The sequence below is a fragment of the Thunnus thynnus genome, chromosome 17 (assembly GCF_963924715.1).
Source record: "Thunnus thynnus chromosome 17, fThuThy2.1, whole genome shotgun sequence".
NCBI lineage: Eukaryota > Metazoa > Chordata > Actinopteri > Scombriformes > Scombridae > Thunnus > Thunnus thynnus.
In genome coordinates, this window is record NC_089533.1 from 14,656,854 (window position 1) to 14,668,865 (window position 12,012).

General features: G+C 43.0%; 1 protein-coding gene across 4 annotated transcripts in view; it reads left to right on the plus strand.

Moving 5' to 3' along the window:
- Nucleotides 1-12,012, plus strand: part of crebbpb (CREB binding protein b) — a 38,267-nt gene that overhangs the window by 16,693 nt on the left and 9,562 nt on the right. For 2 of the 4 annotated variants that reach the window (XM_067571052.1, XM_067571054.1), the window contains exons 3-17: nucleotides 203-370; nucleotides 4,724-4,976; nucleotides 5,849-5,962; nucleotides 6,704-6,955; nucleotides 7,152-7,245; nucleotides 7,664-7,801; nucleotides 7,919-8,036; nucleotides 8,219-8,393; nucleotides 8,538-8,600; nucleotides 8,934-9,055; nucleotides 10,095-10,283; nucleotides 10,437-10,817; nucleotides 11,076-11,249; nucleotides 11,535-11,715; nucleotides 11,843-11,961. In XM_067571052.1, the coding sequence (XP_067427153.1) occupies nucleotides 203-370; nucleotides 4,724-4,976; nucleotides 5,849-5,962; nucleotides 6,704-6,955; nucleotides 7,152-7,245; nucleotides 7,664-7,801; nucleotides 7,919-8,036; nucleotides 8,219-8,393; nucleotides 8,538-8,600; nucleotides 8,934-9,055; nucleotides 10,095-10,283; nucleotides 10,437-10,817; nucleotides 11,076-11,249; nucleotides 11,535-11,715; nucleotides 11,843-11,961 (2,541 nt within the window). The remainder of the gene's footprint in view (nucleotides 1-202; nucleotides 371-4,723; nucleotides 4,977-5,848; nucleotides 5,963-6,703; nucleotides 6,956-7,151; nucleotides 7,246-7,663; nucleotides 7,802-7,918; nucleotides 8,037-8,218; nucleotides 8,394-8,537; nucleotides 8,601-8,933; nucleotides 9,056-10,094; nucleotides 10,284-10,436; nucleotides 10,818-11,075; nucleotides 11,250-11,534; nucleotides 11,716-11,842; nucleotides 11,962-12,012) is intronic. The other 2 variants (XM_067571053.1, XM_067571055.1) reach the window with 1 other exon arrangement.

Here is a 12,012-nt window from a genome sequence, read left to right on the forward strand (position 1 = left end):
TTGTGTGGCATGTTTAATTTCGATGGACTTGGAGCTGGAGTCGTCCTCACCTCGCCGTTTGTGCCTTCTCAAAGAGGGAAACCGTTCCACATACATTCACACATACATTCAGCACAGAGGTCAAGGTTTGATCTCCTGTGATGGAATGCCGCATGATATGCAAATCTTCTGACCATCCCTCTGTCCTGTCTGCCCACTGTAGATGGGGATGTCAGGAGCTCCATTTGGCCAGCAGTATGGTCAAGCTGGGGTGCAGCAGATGGGGGCAGCAGGGGTCAATGCCCAACAACTCCAGAACAAGACAGCTCTTCCCAACAACCTGCCCCAATTCCCTGCTGAGCTGAAGGGAGCTGGGAGTGTGCCAAACATGGTGAGTGTCACCAGGATCTTTAAAAAAAAAAAAAGAAGAAAAAAAAAAAAAGCTGGATATCTGTCCCAGCCATGTTTTTGTTTCAGGCAACATTGTCAATGTTTTGCATGTTGCATTGCATCTACATCGCCTAAATAGATACAATGTAAAACCAAAACAATGTGCATTGTGGTGTTGGTACCATGCTATATAACACACACTCATATTAAGTAGGGTCTTTGTTTAATAAGATCTATAGGAATTGACTTTGAAATGGACATGCTATTCTGTAGACTTGAAGTATACATATAAGCTTTGCTGTCGTCCCTGCACATTCATGAGGACAGTTGTCATAGAAGTCTGTCAGCCTTACAGAAACATTGACATTCTGATATAAAGGACCCTTTGTTTCCTTTGTACAGTATTAAGTGTTGGGATAAAGCAAACACATTGCACACACAGTTTAAACAGACCAGCTGTTGGTAAATACGGTAGTAGTTTCAATTTCACTGTGGCTGTTATCAGAGCTGCAACGATTAGTCGATTAATCAATCAACAGGAAGTGATTCGGCAACTAATTTGATGATCAAGTTTTCATTCATTTTTAAAGTAAAGTGCCAAATATTTGCCTTTCTTTGTCATACATGATGATAAACTGAATATCCTTTAGGTGCTTAAATGAAGACATTTAAAGATGTTGACTGTGGGCACTTTTAACAAAGCGAGCTGATTAATCAGTAAAATAATCTGCAGATTTTTTCGAAAATGAAAATAATGGTTAGTTGCAGCCCCAGCTGTTACCTTGTTTCATCTTTATTTCAGTAAAATACTTTGGTTTCCTCCCAAGCTTGAGCCTAATACTTTGTGTACAGTGGACACTTGGCAGAAGGAGCATGTCAGCAGCGCAGCAGTAGCAGCTGCAGATCTCCATCAGTGTCTAGACTGGATCCGGTCAGCCACAGTGCTTGTGTGTACTCAAAGGTGTTTTTGACAGTGCAGTACACAGTCAATGTAGTTTTGCTCTTAATACAGAAGGAAATGGATTTGGAGTGCATGTGTAAAGCTCATGCCGTTATGTGGCCCATGTAGACAGCTGCTTTCATTAAAGTTGGAGCGTACTGGCTTCATAAGATGTACGTCAGACAAACAACTAAAATATGCGGCTGAAACAGGTGTTGTGCTGTCAGGGTGTAAGCATAAATCTTTTAAGTGGGGGTGATTTTCATCTTGATAGATATGAAAATAAATAAAACTAAAATGATGCAGGTAGAAAACATGTATAAGCAAATAACCTGAGAGGGAATGCAAAAACATAGTTGCCAGATAAAAACAGGCACAACACTAGGGCTGGGCGATATGGCCAAAAAAAGTTATCTGTAATGTCTGTAATTATTATGATAGTTAATTATATAATAATAACAATAATATAATTATAATAATGAATAATAATGCTCAATTTACAGTTTTAAGAGTATTCTCCTTATGCCTATCATACACTAGAAGACTTTGAAAAGACTTTTATGGCTGAAGTTTGACACCCTCTCACATCTAAAGACAATGTCATAAGTCACTGAGTTTTCAGTCCCAGACTAAGATTTTGCAAAGACCGGGGATCTTGCCGGACTACAACTAGATTCCTTTTTGAGATTATTTCCCATCTTGCTCCTGGTGGAAATTTACAAGAAGAAAAACTGTTGAATAATGGAGTAGAAACAGAAGCTGCTTTTGGCCACTGCCGCCCTTGTGTGTGCAGCGGTTTGTTCTGAAAAAGCAGCCAAAAGAAAATGTAAATTAATTAATTAATTCAGTTATAACTGCGCAACAACTATGAAGAGAAATAACAGACACTACACGCTTATTGTTCCTGTTATTAACTCATTTTCTTTTAACACCTTTTTTTCCCCCCTTCGAATAAAAATATATCTGAGTTAACGTTTCTTAGATCACACCAGCTAAGACAATTACATTTCAACAGGTGTCGTCCTGTACTTGTATTTTTTACAAGTTTAAAACAGCTACACAGTTTATACAGCTGCCCACAGAAACCACCTTCAACCATTAACTATCTGTACACAGCACTTTCAGCTGCTGGATGTCGGAGTATTTCTGTTGGAAACCTGCATGAAATACAGTAGAAACAGCAGCAGCCTGGATAATTATACAAAAGTAGAAAGTCACAGGTTGAACTTCTTTAACCGGCCTGAAATCATGTTTGAAAAACCAATAAATACACTGCAGACACACAGCAGCTGACAGAAAGAGGTCAAATTATACAGAGAAATATTAGTTTTTTTCTGGGTAAAAAAAAAAATGCTAATGTGACTTATAAAAAGGGAAGCTAAAGGGCAACAAAAACGCTGAGCTTTCAAGTTTCATCAGGAGTTGTTAATAACACCATCAAGCACGTCATGTTAGGAAAGTAGTTTAAAAACACACACACACACAAAGGGAAACCATTTACTGCACACTGCTGTTAGAAACTGAGTACAATTAGCCACTCCCAGTAATCAATACAAACACACATTATTAGGCTGTAAACCATTAATCAAACCAAAAACTTACAGCAGTCAAAGTCAGACAACCTTATCATACTTTAGCAGTTACCTTGTGTTTCTGTAGTGGTGAGAAAACGCTAAAAATATTCATATTAGCAGTTTGAATTAAACTGAAGCTCCTGTGCTCTCTGGGGAAAATGTTGCGCCAAACTCCATTTTAAGAAATATGACATTAACAATTCCTCGTGTGTTTGCAAAAAAACACAAACTCTAGAAACACAAGATTAAAGGTGTCATATGTTGACAGTCTTCTTGTCAATTCGGCATCAATATAATCCATAAAGATAAAGTGCATCTGTGTACAAACTTAACATTTTGGATTTTTTTTTCCTCAACCCCCCCCCCCGAGCCTCTGTTAGTTAGCTGCGCTGTTTCAGTGGGAGGGGACCGTGGGAATTGGAGATGAACCGTTTCAAGAATTAAATTTCTCACTAAAATACGTGCTGGTTGCTGGATCAGAGACACGCTGGGTTAAACCCTGACTCATAACACTATTAATACACCGTCTATCGTGTGTGTGTGTGTGATGGTATTTTAGGAGTTTTTTTCGGCCGTTACAGTAACTACTCGGAGAGCGCACCTATTGATTGTTTGACATGACCTTCACTATTGGCATGAGCCAAGATTAAAGACTTATGATAATATTAAACATGTTTGATTTTATCGGAACGTCAAGACGAGAAAAAGACTTACTCACTTAAGACAGTTTTATGATCACCTTACACCAAACGATCGAGATAACGGGAACACGCCACAACTCTAGTAAAACTTGAATGATTTTACTCTGACATTGGAAACTTGTCTGCAACAGTGAAACCGTTAAAAAAGTGGTTTGGTGTGGGCCGGCATTAGAACCCTAAAGAAACCAGAAGGTTGATTATGGTTTATAACGTACAATAATTTAGTATCAGAACAAATAGGTGACAAACATTTAAGCTTGTTGGCTTGGCGTAATCACTCGCACACACTAGTGGCCAATGCTAGTGTTTGGTCAGGAAGTCGCCGCCCACCTGAACAGATGATAGCTGCCCGCCCTACGTCGCGTTACCTTTTTTCTCAACAATTTCCTCAGCTTTGGAGAATAACGCAAGTCCACTTTCACCATGGTTTTTGTGCGTGTGTGTGTGTGTAGCATCCCTTGTCCGACTAAATATTGATAACACACTTAGTATGTTACAAATTAGAGTCTTTATTTGATGAACGTGGGTGCTGATATGCAAAAATAAACTGAATGGGTTTTATTTCTTTTTAAAAGAACAAAATGACAGCGTGGGCGGTCAGCCAATAATGTAATCGGTGTATGCCTGAACACCGTGTAACACCGGTAACACCGACTACCGCGGCAAGCCTAAATCACTCTAAGGCCAACATATTTATTTATTGAAGGCTGTTCAGTCTGATATTGTTGAGTGTTTACACTAACTCTTGAGTAGTGAGAGAGTAATATTCTGTCAAGGCACAAAGTAAATGGGCCAGAGCCATGCAAATCTCTTTGAGGAACAGGAAATGTATTTAATCGAGACAGGAAATGTCAGTCACTCTGTTTTTGAGAAAGTTAATATATTGAGTTTGTAGATTTGTTTACCAGTTCTGTTCTCAGTGTTGTCATCAACATTTTCTTTTAATTCTTGAGTTTTTCATGTGTTAACTTCTACTGAATTGCCTCCTCTTTCTTGTTTTCTCTTCTCCTACATCTCTAAGCCCCTGCTTTACATCAATATTTCCTCTCATTCATTATATTTATTGGTTTCTTTTTTTTAACATCCAACATCAAAGTTTAAAATGTTGTGTTCTGATCTGTGTGTCGGTGCTCTTGCAGTCCCAGATGCAGCAGCAGGTAGCGTCAGTGGGCATGGTCCCTGGCACTGGTGGCGTGTCAGCAGGCCCAACGGCCGATCCTGAGAAGCGCAAACTTATTCAGCAGCAGCTGGTCCTGTTGCTCCATGCACATAAGTGCCAGCGGCGGGAGCAGGCCAACGGGGAGGTGAGGGGTTGCACTCTGCCCCACTGCCGCACCATGAAGAACGTCCTCAACCACATGACCCACTGCCAGGCTGGCAAGTCCTGCCAGGGTGAGTGAAAGTGAAGTGTTTTCAGAGCAACCGGGTCTGATTGGCTGACTCCTGTTTGTGGGAGTTCACCTTTTTTAATGTGTTTGTAACTGTACTAATTTAAAATTGCCACTCGTGAGCTTTTATGTGACTATGATGTTGGTGGTCTGTCTTTTATTTATTAGTCACTGTTAAGAATCGACTGAGATTTGGATCAAGAAATAGACTTGGTTAGAATTTCCTTATGGATGGGAAAACTGCACCATGTGTATTGTGATAAACAGCAATCAGAACCTGCAACGTGGACAGCAGCTGTACATGCCACAGGAACAACACAGTAAACACGTCATATAAGCGCCTGCTGTCGCCTGCGTCTCTTCACCTGACAACATCAGCAGGCACATACGTTTAATCTTATTAAAATGCCTGTCATGATGGTCGCTCTCAACTTCCGTGTCTACCCCGGTGTCTAGCAGCTTCCCTCTGACGGCTTCGGGTAGTGAGGAGGTCACACAAGGTCAAATCATGAACTTTGAGCTCTGATATTTATACTGTTTACACACTCATAGTAAATACTAGTTTGCGTTTTATGGTTTTACAGCATGTAGATTAATAGCTTTAACATAGCTGTTTGTACATTGTACTGTAGCTGAAGGGTCTTTTTTTTGGACTGTGCCGGTTGAATCACTTTACCATCCCCATTTTATGATCCAAATCTCTTCACTGAGTCAACACCTGTTTTACTTCCGTTCACTGTGGCAATGTATAAATTGAATGTGTTTACATAGTCTTTTTTTTTTGGAAACCTAACCTGAAAAATGTCAGATTCTGCTGAATGACCCGTCATCAAGCCTCACTCTTTTTTCCACTGTCTCCCTTGTTTTTCTCCCTAGTGGCTCACTGTGCATCATCCAGACAGATCATCTCCCACTGGAAGAACTGTACGCGGCACGACTGTCCGGTCTGCCTGCCTTTGAAGAATGCAAGTGACAAAAGAAACCAGCAGCGTGAGTAACTCCACCAGCTCCCCCTTCTCTCTTCTTATTCATTTATAAATCCATATAAAAAAAAAAAAAGGTTGAATTTTAATTTGATACAAAACCATAGTATAGGATTCCTGATGTGGCTCGGTTATCTGCTTGGTTGTGGTCATTTTGCCTTGTAAACTGTTCAGCAAGGCAGCTGTTAGTCAGCAGTAAGCCTCAAGTCAGTGTGTAGTATAAAGTGGTGCCACCTGCAGGTTGTGTTTCCCTGCCACAGCTCTGTGCTGGCTCGCTGGCTGCGAGTGCTCCAATAGTGAGAGGATTCCTCTAGAAAGGCAGGGCCTGTAATGAGACACCCAGGGGAGGGGCTCTGTGGCTCTGCTATCAGTGGGGGCAGGGCCCTGGGACTGCATGCTCTCTGATTGGTTAAAAGGCGCTATGACAGATTTAAATCCCCCACAGAGGCAGCGTGCTCCCTGTCAGCAATCAACACAGCAGGGAGCAGTGCAGGGTTCATAGAGCCCAAGATATTTTTTTTTTCTTTACACAGAAAAACACAAATTGTATAGAGATGAGATGGCAATTTACTCATATAAATTAGAAATATCAAATTGTATTATTTATGTACACATGTTGATATATAGAAATGTAGACGTGACACCAGAAGCAGCAGTTACACCTCGGTTATTACAAGATATTAATTAAATGCTTTATTTCATTGTGCCAAGACACTTTTTATTTATTTCCTTCCTCTTCTCCCTCCAGCTATGCTAAGTTCCCCTGGGGCTGGTCTGCAGAACACCATCAACACAGTGGGGCCTGGCCAGCCCAGCGCCACAGCCATCAACAGTGCTGCCACGCACATCGACCCCAGCTCCATGCAGAGGGCCTACGCTGCCCTGGGCCTGCCCTATGGGAACCAGTCTCCTGCTCAAGTCCAGGGACAGAACCAGGGCCAGGGTCCTGCTCAGCAAAACCCCCAGGGGCACCAGCAGCTGCGAAATATGAACCCACTCGGTACGGGGGTAGAAAAGGATTTCACTGGCATTTTAGAAGTTAATGAGCATGTGATTTTTCAGTTACAAAAAGCTGCAGAAGAATTTTTTTTCTGAGAAACTTGTAAATACAAATTCAACCAGACTGTAACCAGATACCTAATTGCCTACCTATCTGTGTCTGTGTCTCATTTAATAATCTAATGAATGTTTATCAGGCACTAATCAGATGAACCAGATGGCAGGAGGCATGGGTTCTTCAGATCAGGCTGGCATGCACTCCGACTCCTCTCTACCCTCCACAATCAGCAAGTGAGCAATCTCATCCTTTCCATATCACAGCAAAAACAGGCTTTTACCGACAGAGCTGCCACAGTTTGTTTCATCTTTCTTACAACATTATCTTGATGATGTAGCTGCCATTTATTTCAAAGACTAGGAGCTGGTTTGGATAATGAGTCCTATGACTTCTAATTTGTTCTAATCAACAAAATCACTATCATGTGCATCTTCTGTTGACAAATAACAATCCATGATTGTAATCTGTCCACTCTCCTTTGGGTTTCTTTTAAATATAATTTCAAATGTATCTTGGAAAACTCACATTCCCTCTGAGGAAAAACTGCAAATTACGCACAAATTCTTTTAATTCATGAAACTTTGTGTGGGATGATTTAAACCTTTATTTTGAACTTGACTAAACAAGTTTCCTTCTCTCTCTGCCCTACAGTCAGTTGATGCCAGATGGGTCAGTAGGAGGAGGCATGGGAAACCTGCCCACTGCCACCCCTCTCTCTGCTTCGGGGGTAAGGAAGGCCTGGCACGAACATGTCACTCAGGACCTGCGCACCCACCTGGTGCACAAACTGTAAGTCGGACAATGAAACAGATGTACTAGAATTACTGAAATCCATCCAGGTGGAAATAGAATAGAATTTGATGTATTATGATCGAGTTTTGTATTTTTTCTGCTCTTTTTCTTCAGCGTACAAGCCATATTCCCCACCCCAGACCCTGCAGCACTGAAGGACCGGCGAATGGAGAACCTGGTGGCATATGCACGCAAGGTTGAGGGCGACATGTATGAGTCAGCCAACAGCAGGGTAACACTAAGTTCATTTCCTTTATCACACCATTGCAACATGAGTGACAGCCATCCTTGATGAGCATTTTTTTTTTTTTATTTCCAACACCTTTCTCTTGATGCTATGAGAGCAGAGAACAAAACACGTACAGTATCGTTTTAAAGACGTCTGCTGTTTGTTTCTTCTCATCCTCTCACTAGGACGAGTATTACCACTTCCTAGCAGAGAAGATCTACAAGATTCAGAAGGAACTGGAGGAGAAGAGGCGCTCACGGCTCCAGAAACAGCCTGTCATGGGCGGCACAGCTGGGCCTCAGCAGCCTGGTATGGCTCAGCCCAACGTGATGGGCCCAGGACAGGCCGTCCGACCTCCCAGTTAGTAGCCAAACTCTCCTCACTCTGGTTGACAGTTATCACTTGATATAAGTACTAATATCTAACTGTCAGGGTGTTTTCCAAACAATAATTACCTCTAAATGAACTATAAAATGAATGCTGCTATATTTTGTCTTCCCTCAGATGGCCCTGTGACTATGCCCAACATGCCAAATCAGATAATGAACCGTATGCAGGCGCCCCAAGGTATGTGTGCACCCGTTGCTTTCTTAGCAATTGTTGTCCTGGGAAACACAATCCATATGTCCTTTTTTTTGTCCAACATTCCTAGATTTTAAGTTTGCTAATGGATGGCCTTTAAACGAAGAATAGGAAACGTTAAACATTTCAACAGTGAAATGAGTTTTACTTCCTCGCGCGCACCTGAGTGTTAAGACAATTGAATAGATTTGTCGGAGTGCTGATGTTTAAGTGAGCTGGTTCAGTGCCTCTGCAGCCCAGAAGGACATGGAATATTAAATTACAACAGCTCCCCAGTATAATAAACAGGTATATAATTGTGTGTGTCTGTTCCCACAGGAATCAATCAGTTTAACCCAATGGCAATGCAGAATGCGCAGATGTCTCAGGCACCCATGGGAGCACGTGCTCCCTCTCCCATGAACCATCCACAGCAGATGAACATGAGCTCCGTCCCATCGGTGAGATCTTTCTCCTCTGTCTCCCTACTTTTTTTTGGTCTGTCTTTCTTTTAAATTTTTGTTTCCGAGCCCTTCAGTTCCTCTAAAACTTGCCCTTCTTGGAACCATTTTTGAAATATTTTTCACCATGTTTGTTTTGTACGCAGTTCCTCACTTTCATAGATAGATAGATAGATATTGCATCATTATTAAAGTATGGTTTGCTCTGTTTTTCTAAGTCATTCTTTGGCTCTTTCCTCCACTTTTCCTCTCCCGATGGCTGTAAAAATGCCACACTGCTTTTGGCTGTTTTTCATCTCTTAACATCTCACCATTTTGACACTTGTACAACATAAATACGGAGTGTTCTGCCTGTGGTTGACACATGTCCTGATCCGTTTATGTACTAGCTGCCTGGTTGCCAAAAAGTAATCTGTAATGAAACCATGGCAGAGACTTACCCCATGTCTAGACAGCAAGCGTAGCGTAAGCAGCACGTCAGCACAGCAGTAGCAGCAGCGAGTGCTCCGTCTGTGTGTCTACACTGGAGGCGTTCAGGTACAGCGTTAGGTGTGGGTCACCCGCATGTAGGAAGCGCTCAGAGCCCAGTGCACATGACTGTAGTGACGCGTGTAAAACGGAGAAAAATATACTTGAAGCATAAATGAATGCTTCAGGTCACGGTTACGCCTCTGACATGCCAGCCTGCACAGAGCTGATGCAGGCAGCTGCATAGATTAAAACGAGAGCGTATGTATTGCGTGCGACGTGCATATGAAAAACGCGTCTGAAACGCTTGCTGTCTAGACACGGGGTAAGGCCTGGCTTAGAGCCATTTAATGATTCTCTTTGGCTTTAGATCTGTTGCCGTGCAATGTTGTGATTCAGCACTATCAATTTGTAAGTTACACCACAAGCCCTTAAGAAGACTATTGTAGCGGTTGCACGCATGGACTGTATGCTGCATTCCATTTAGATACAGTTTATTTTACTTGGCAGGCACTGAATGCTAGGTGCCTACTCCCATAATTTTCTTTTTTCATTCTCTTCTCTTTCCCAGATGGGCATGTCCCCTTCAAGGATGCCTCAGACTCAAGGAATGATGGGTAGTCATGCTAATAACATGGTAGCTCAGCCAGCCAACCAGGGCCAGTTCCTGCCACAGGGCCAGTTCCCCGCAGCTGCAGGTGGAGCAATGAATGTGAATGTAGGCTTGGGCCAGCCCATAACACAGCCTGCTGTCACCCAGGTGAGGAGACTTATGCTGTGCTGAGAGAGATGTTTACATTTTGTATGTTCCCTGCGTTTTTTTGGTGCACATTGCTTTTTTATCCTTTTTTTTGAACAGGGTTTTTTTGATTGTGACATCGGTATGCTAACCGTGCATCCCTCTTTGTTCCAGCAATCGCAGAACTCTAACCTCCCTCTGAATGCTTTGGGCTCCCTTGGCTCACAGTTGCCCTGTGGCCCCGCAGCCCAGCCCAGCATGGGTGCCACCCCTCCACCCAATGCCTCTGCCGGCCTGCAGCCTCAACAGCAGCAACTGCAGCAGCATCATGCTCCTGCACAGGCCCAGGTGACACCGCGGCCCTCCACCCCCAACTCCACGGGCGGGCCTTCCTCCACCCCAACCCACATACCCAGTAGCCTCGCTGGTCCCCCTTCAGCCATGAGCACACCACCTGATCCTTCCCAGCCGCTCACGCCCTTACAACCCCAGCCTGAACCCCCCAGCCAGATGCAGCAGCCCACGTCAGTGCAAGCACAGCATCCGAGCACACCGGTGAGATACCACTATGTTAGTACTGATAAAGTGACTAGGGCTTTGTTACTGCTTATGCCTTTGCTAACTTCTGTTAAAGCTCCCTGAGGCACCCGACTGGTCTTTTGACCAAACTATTTTTCAAAGGAATATAAAAGGCTAATTATTTTTCACAGAGGATCACTAACAGTCAGTACTACATTTGCTTATAGGTCTGTATGATCTCTTAAATTATCAGCATTGTGGTAAGCAGAATGTCTATTTCTTCTCTCCTTTAAGTTGTCCCAGGCGGCAGCCAGTATAGATAACAGAGTGCCCACCCCAGGCTCTGTGGCTGAGCTGAGCTCTCAGCAGGCCCTGCCTGACATGAGCGGCACTGAAGTCAAACCTGAAGTAAAAGAAGAAGATGATGACAGCAACTCTGGGAAGAAGCAGATGAACGTAAAAATGGAGGTATGTACATGATTTTACAAAGAAGTGATCAGTAGGTAAGAAAGGCATTGTTGACTTATGTCTAGTGTAGATCAGACCAGAAGCCATTTGCTGTTAATTCCCCTGGTTACTATTGCAAAATTCATCCACCACAAACTACAAGTTCTGCTCACATTTCCTGGCCATAAAGTACATCTGACTTGTGGTTTTTTCACTCTCTGCCTCCAAGAAAATGTATTAAATACTTGATGGTTTCCTGACTCATCACCATAGGATAGTTGGTTAATCATGGTTCTATTCATAAAGCAGGATGATGAAACCAAACCCCCACTGACGAAGAAGGAGGAGCCAGATGCAGCAGAGCCAAAGCAGGAACCAATGGAAACTGAGGAGAAGAAGCCGGAGATGAAGGCAGAACCCAAAGAAGAGGAGGAAAGTGGGGCCAACGGCACATCAACCACCTCCGCCACTCAGAACCGCAAAAAAAGTGAGAACACAGATTTCATTCGTATATATTAGGACGTGCAACAACCTATTGTGATATATTTTTTGGGGGCTGGATGCTGTAATACTAACGTTGTTTGTTTCTTGACACACTATTGTTGTCTGTCCAGTTTTCAAGCCAGAAGAACTGAGACAAGCCCTAATGCCAACACTTGAGGCCCTCTACAGGCAAGACCCAGAGTCACTGCCCTTCAGACAACCTGTAGACCCCATGCTACTGGGCATCCCTGTGAGTGTCCACAATTAGAGGAACACACACACCTTTTGTTCCAGTATTACA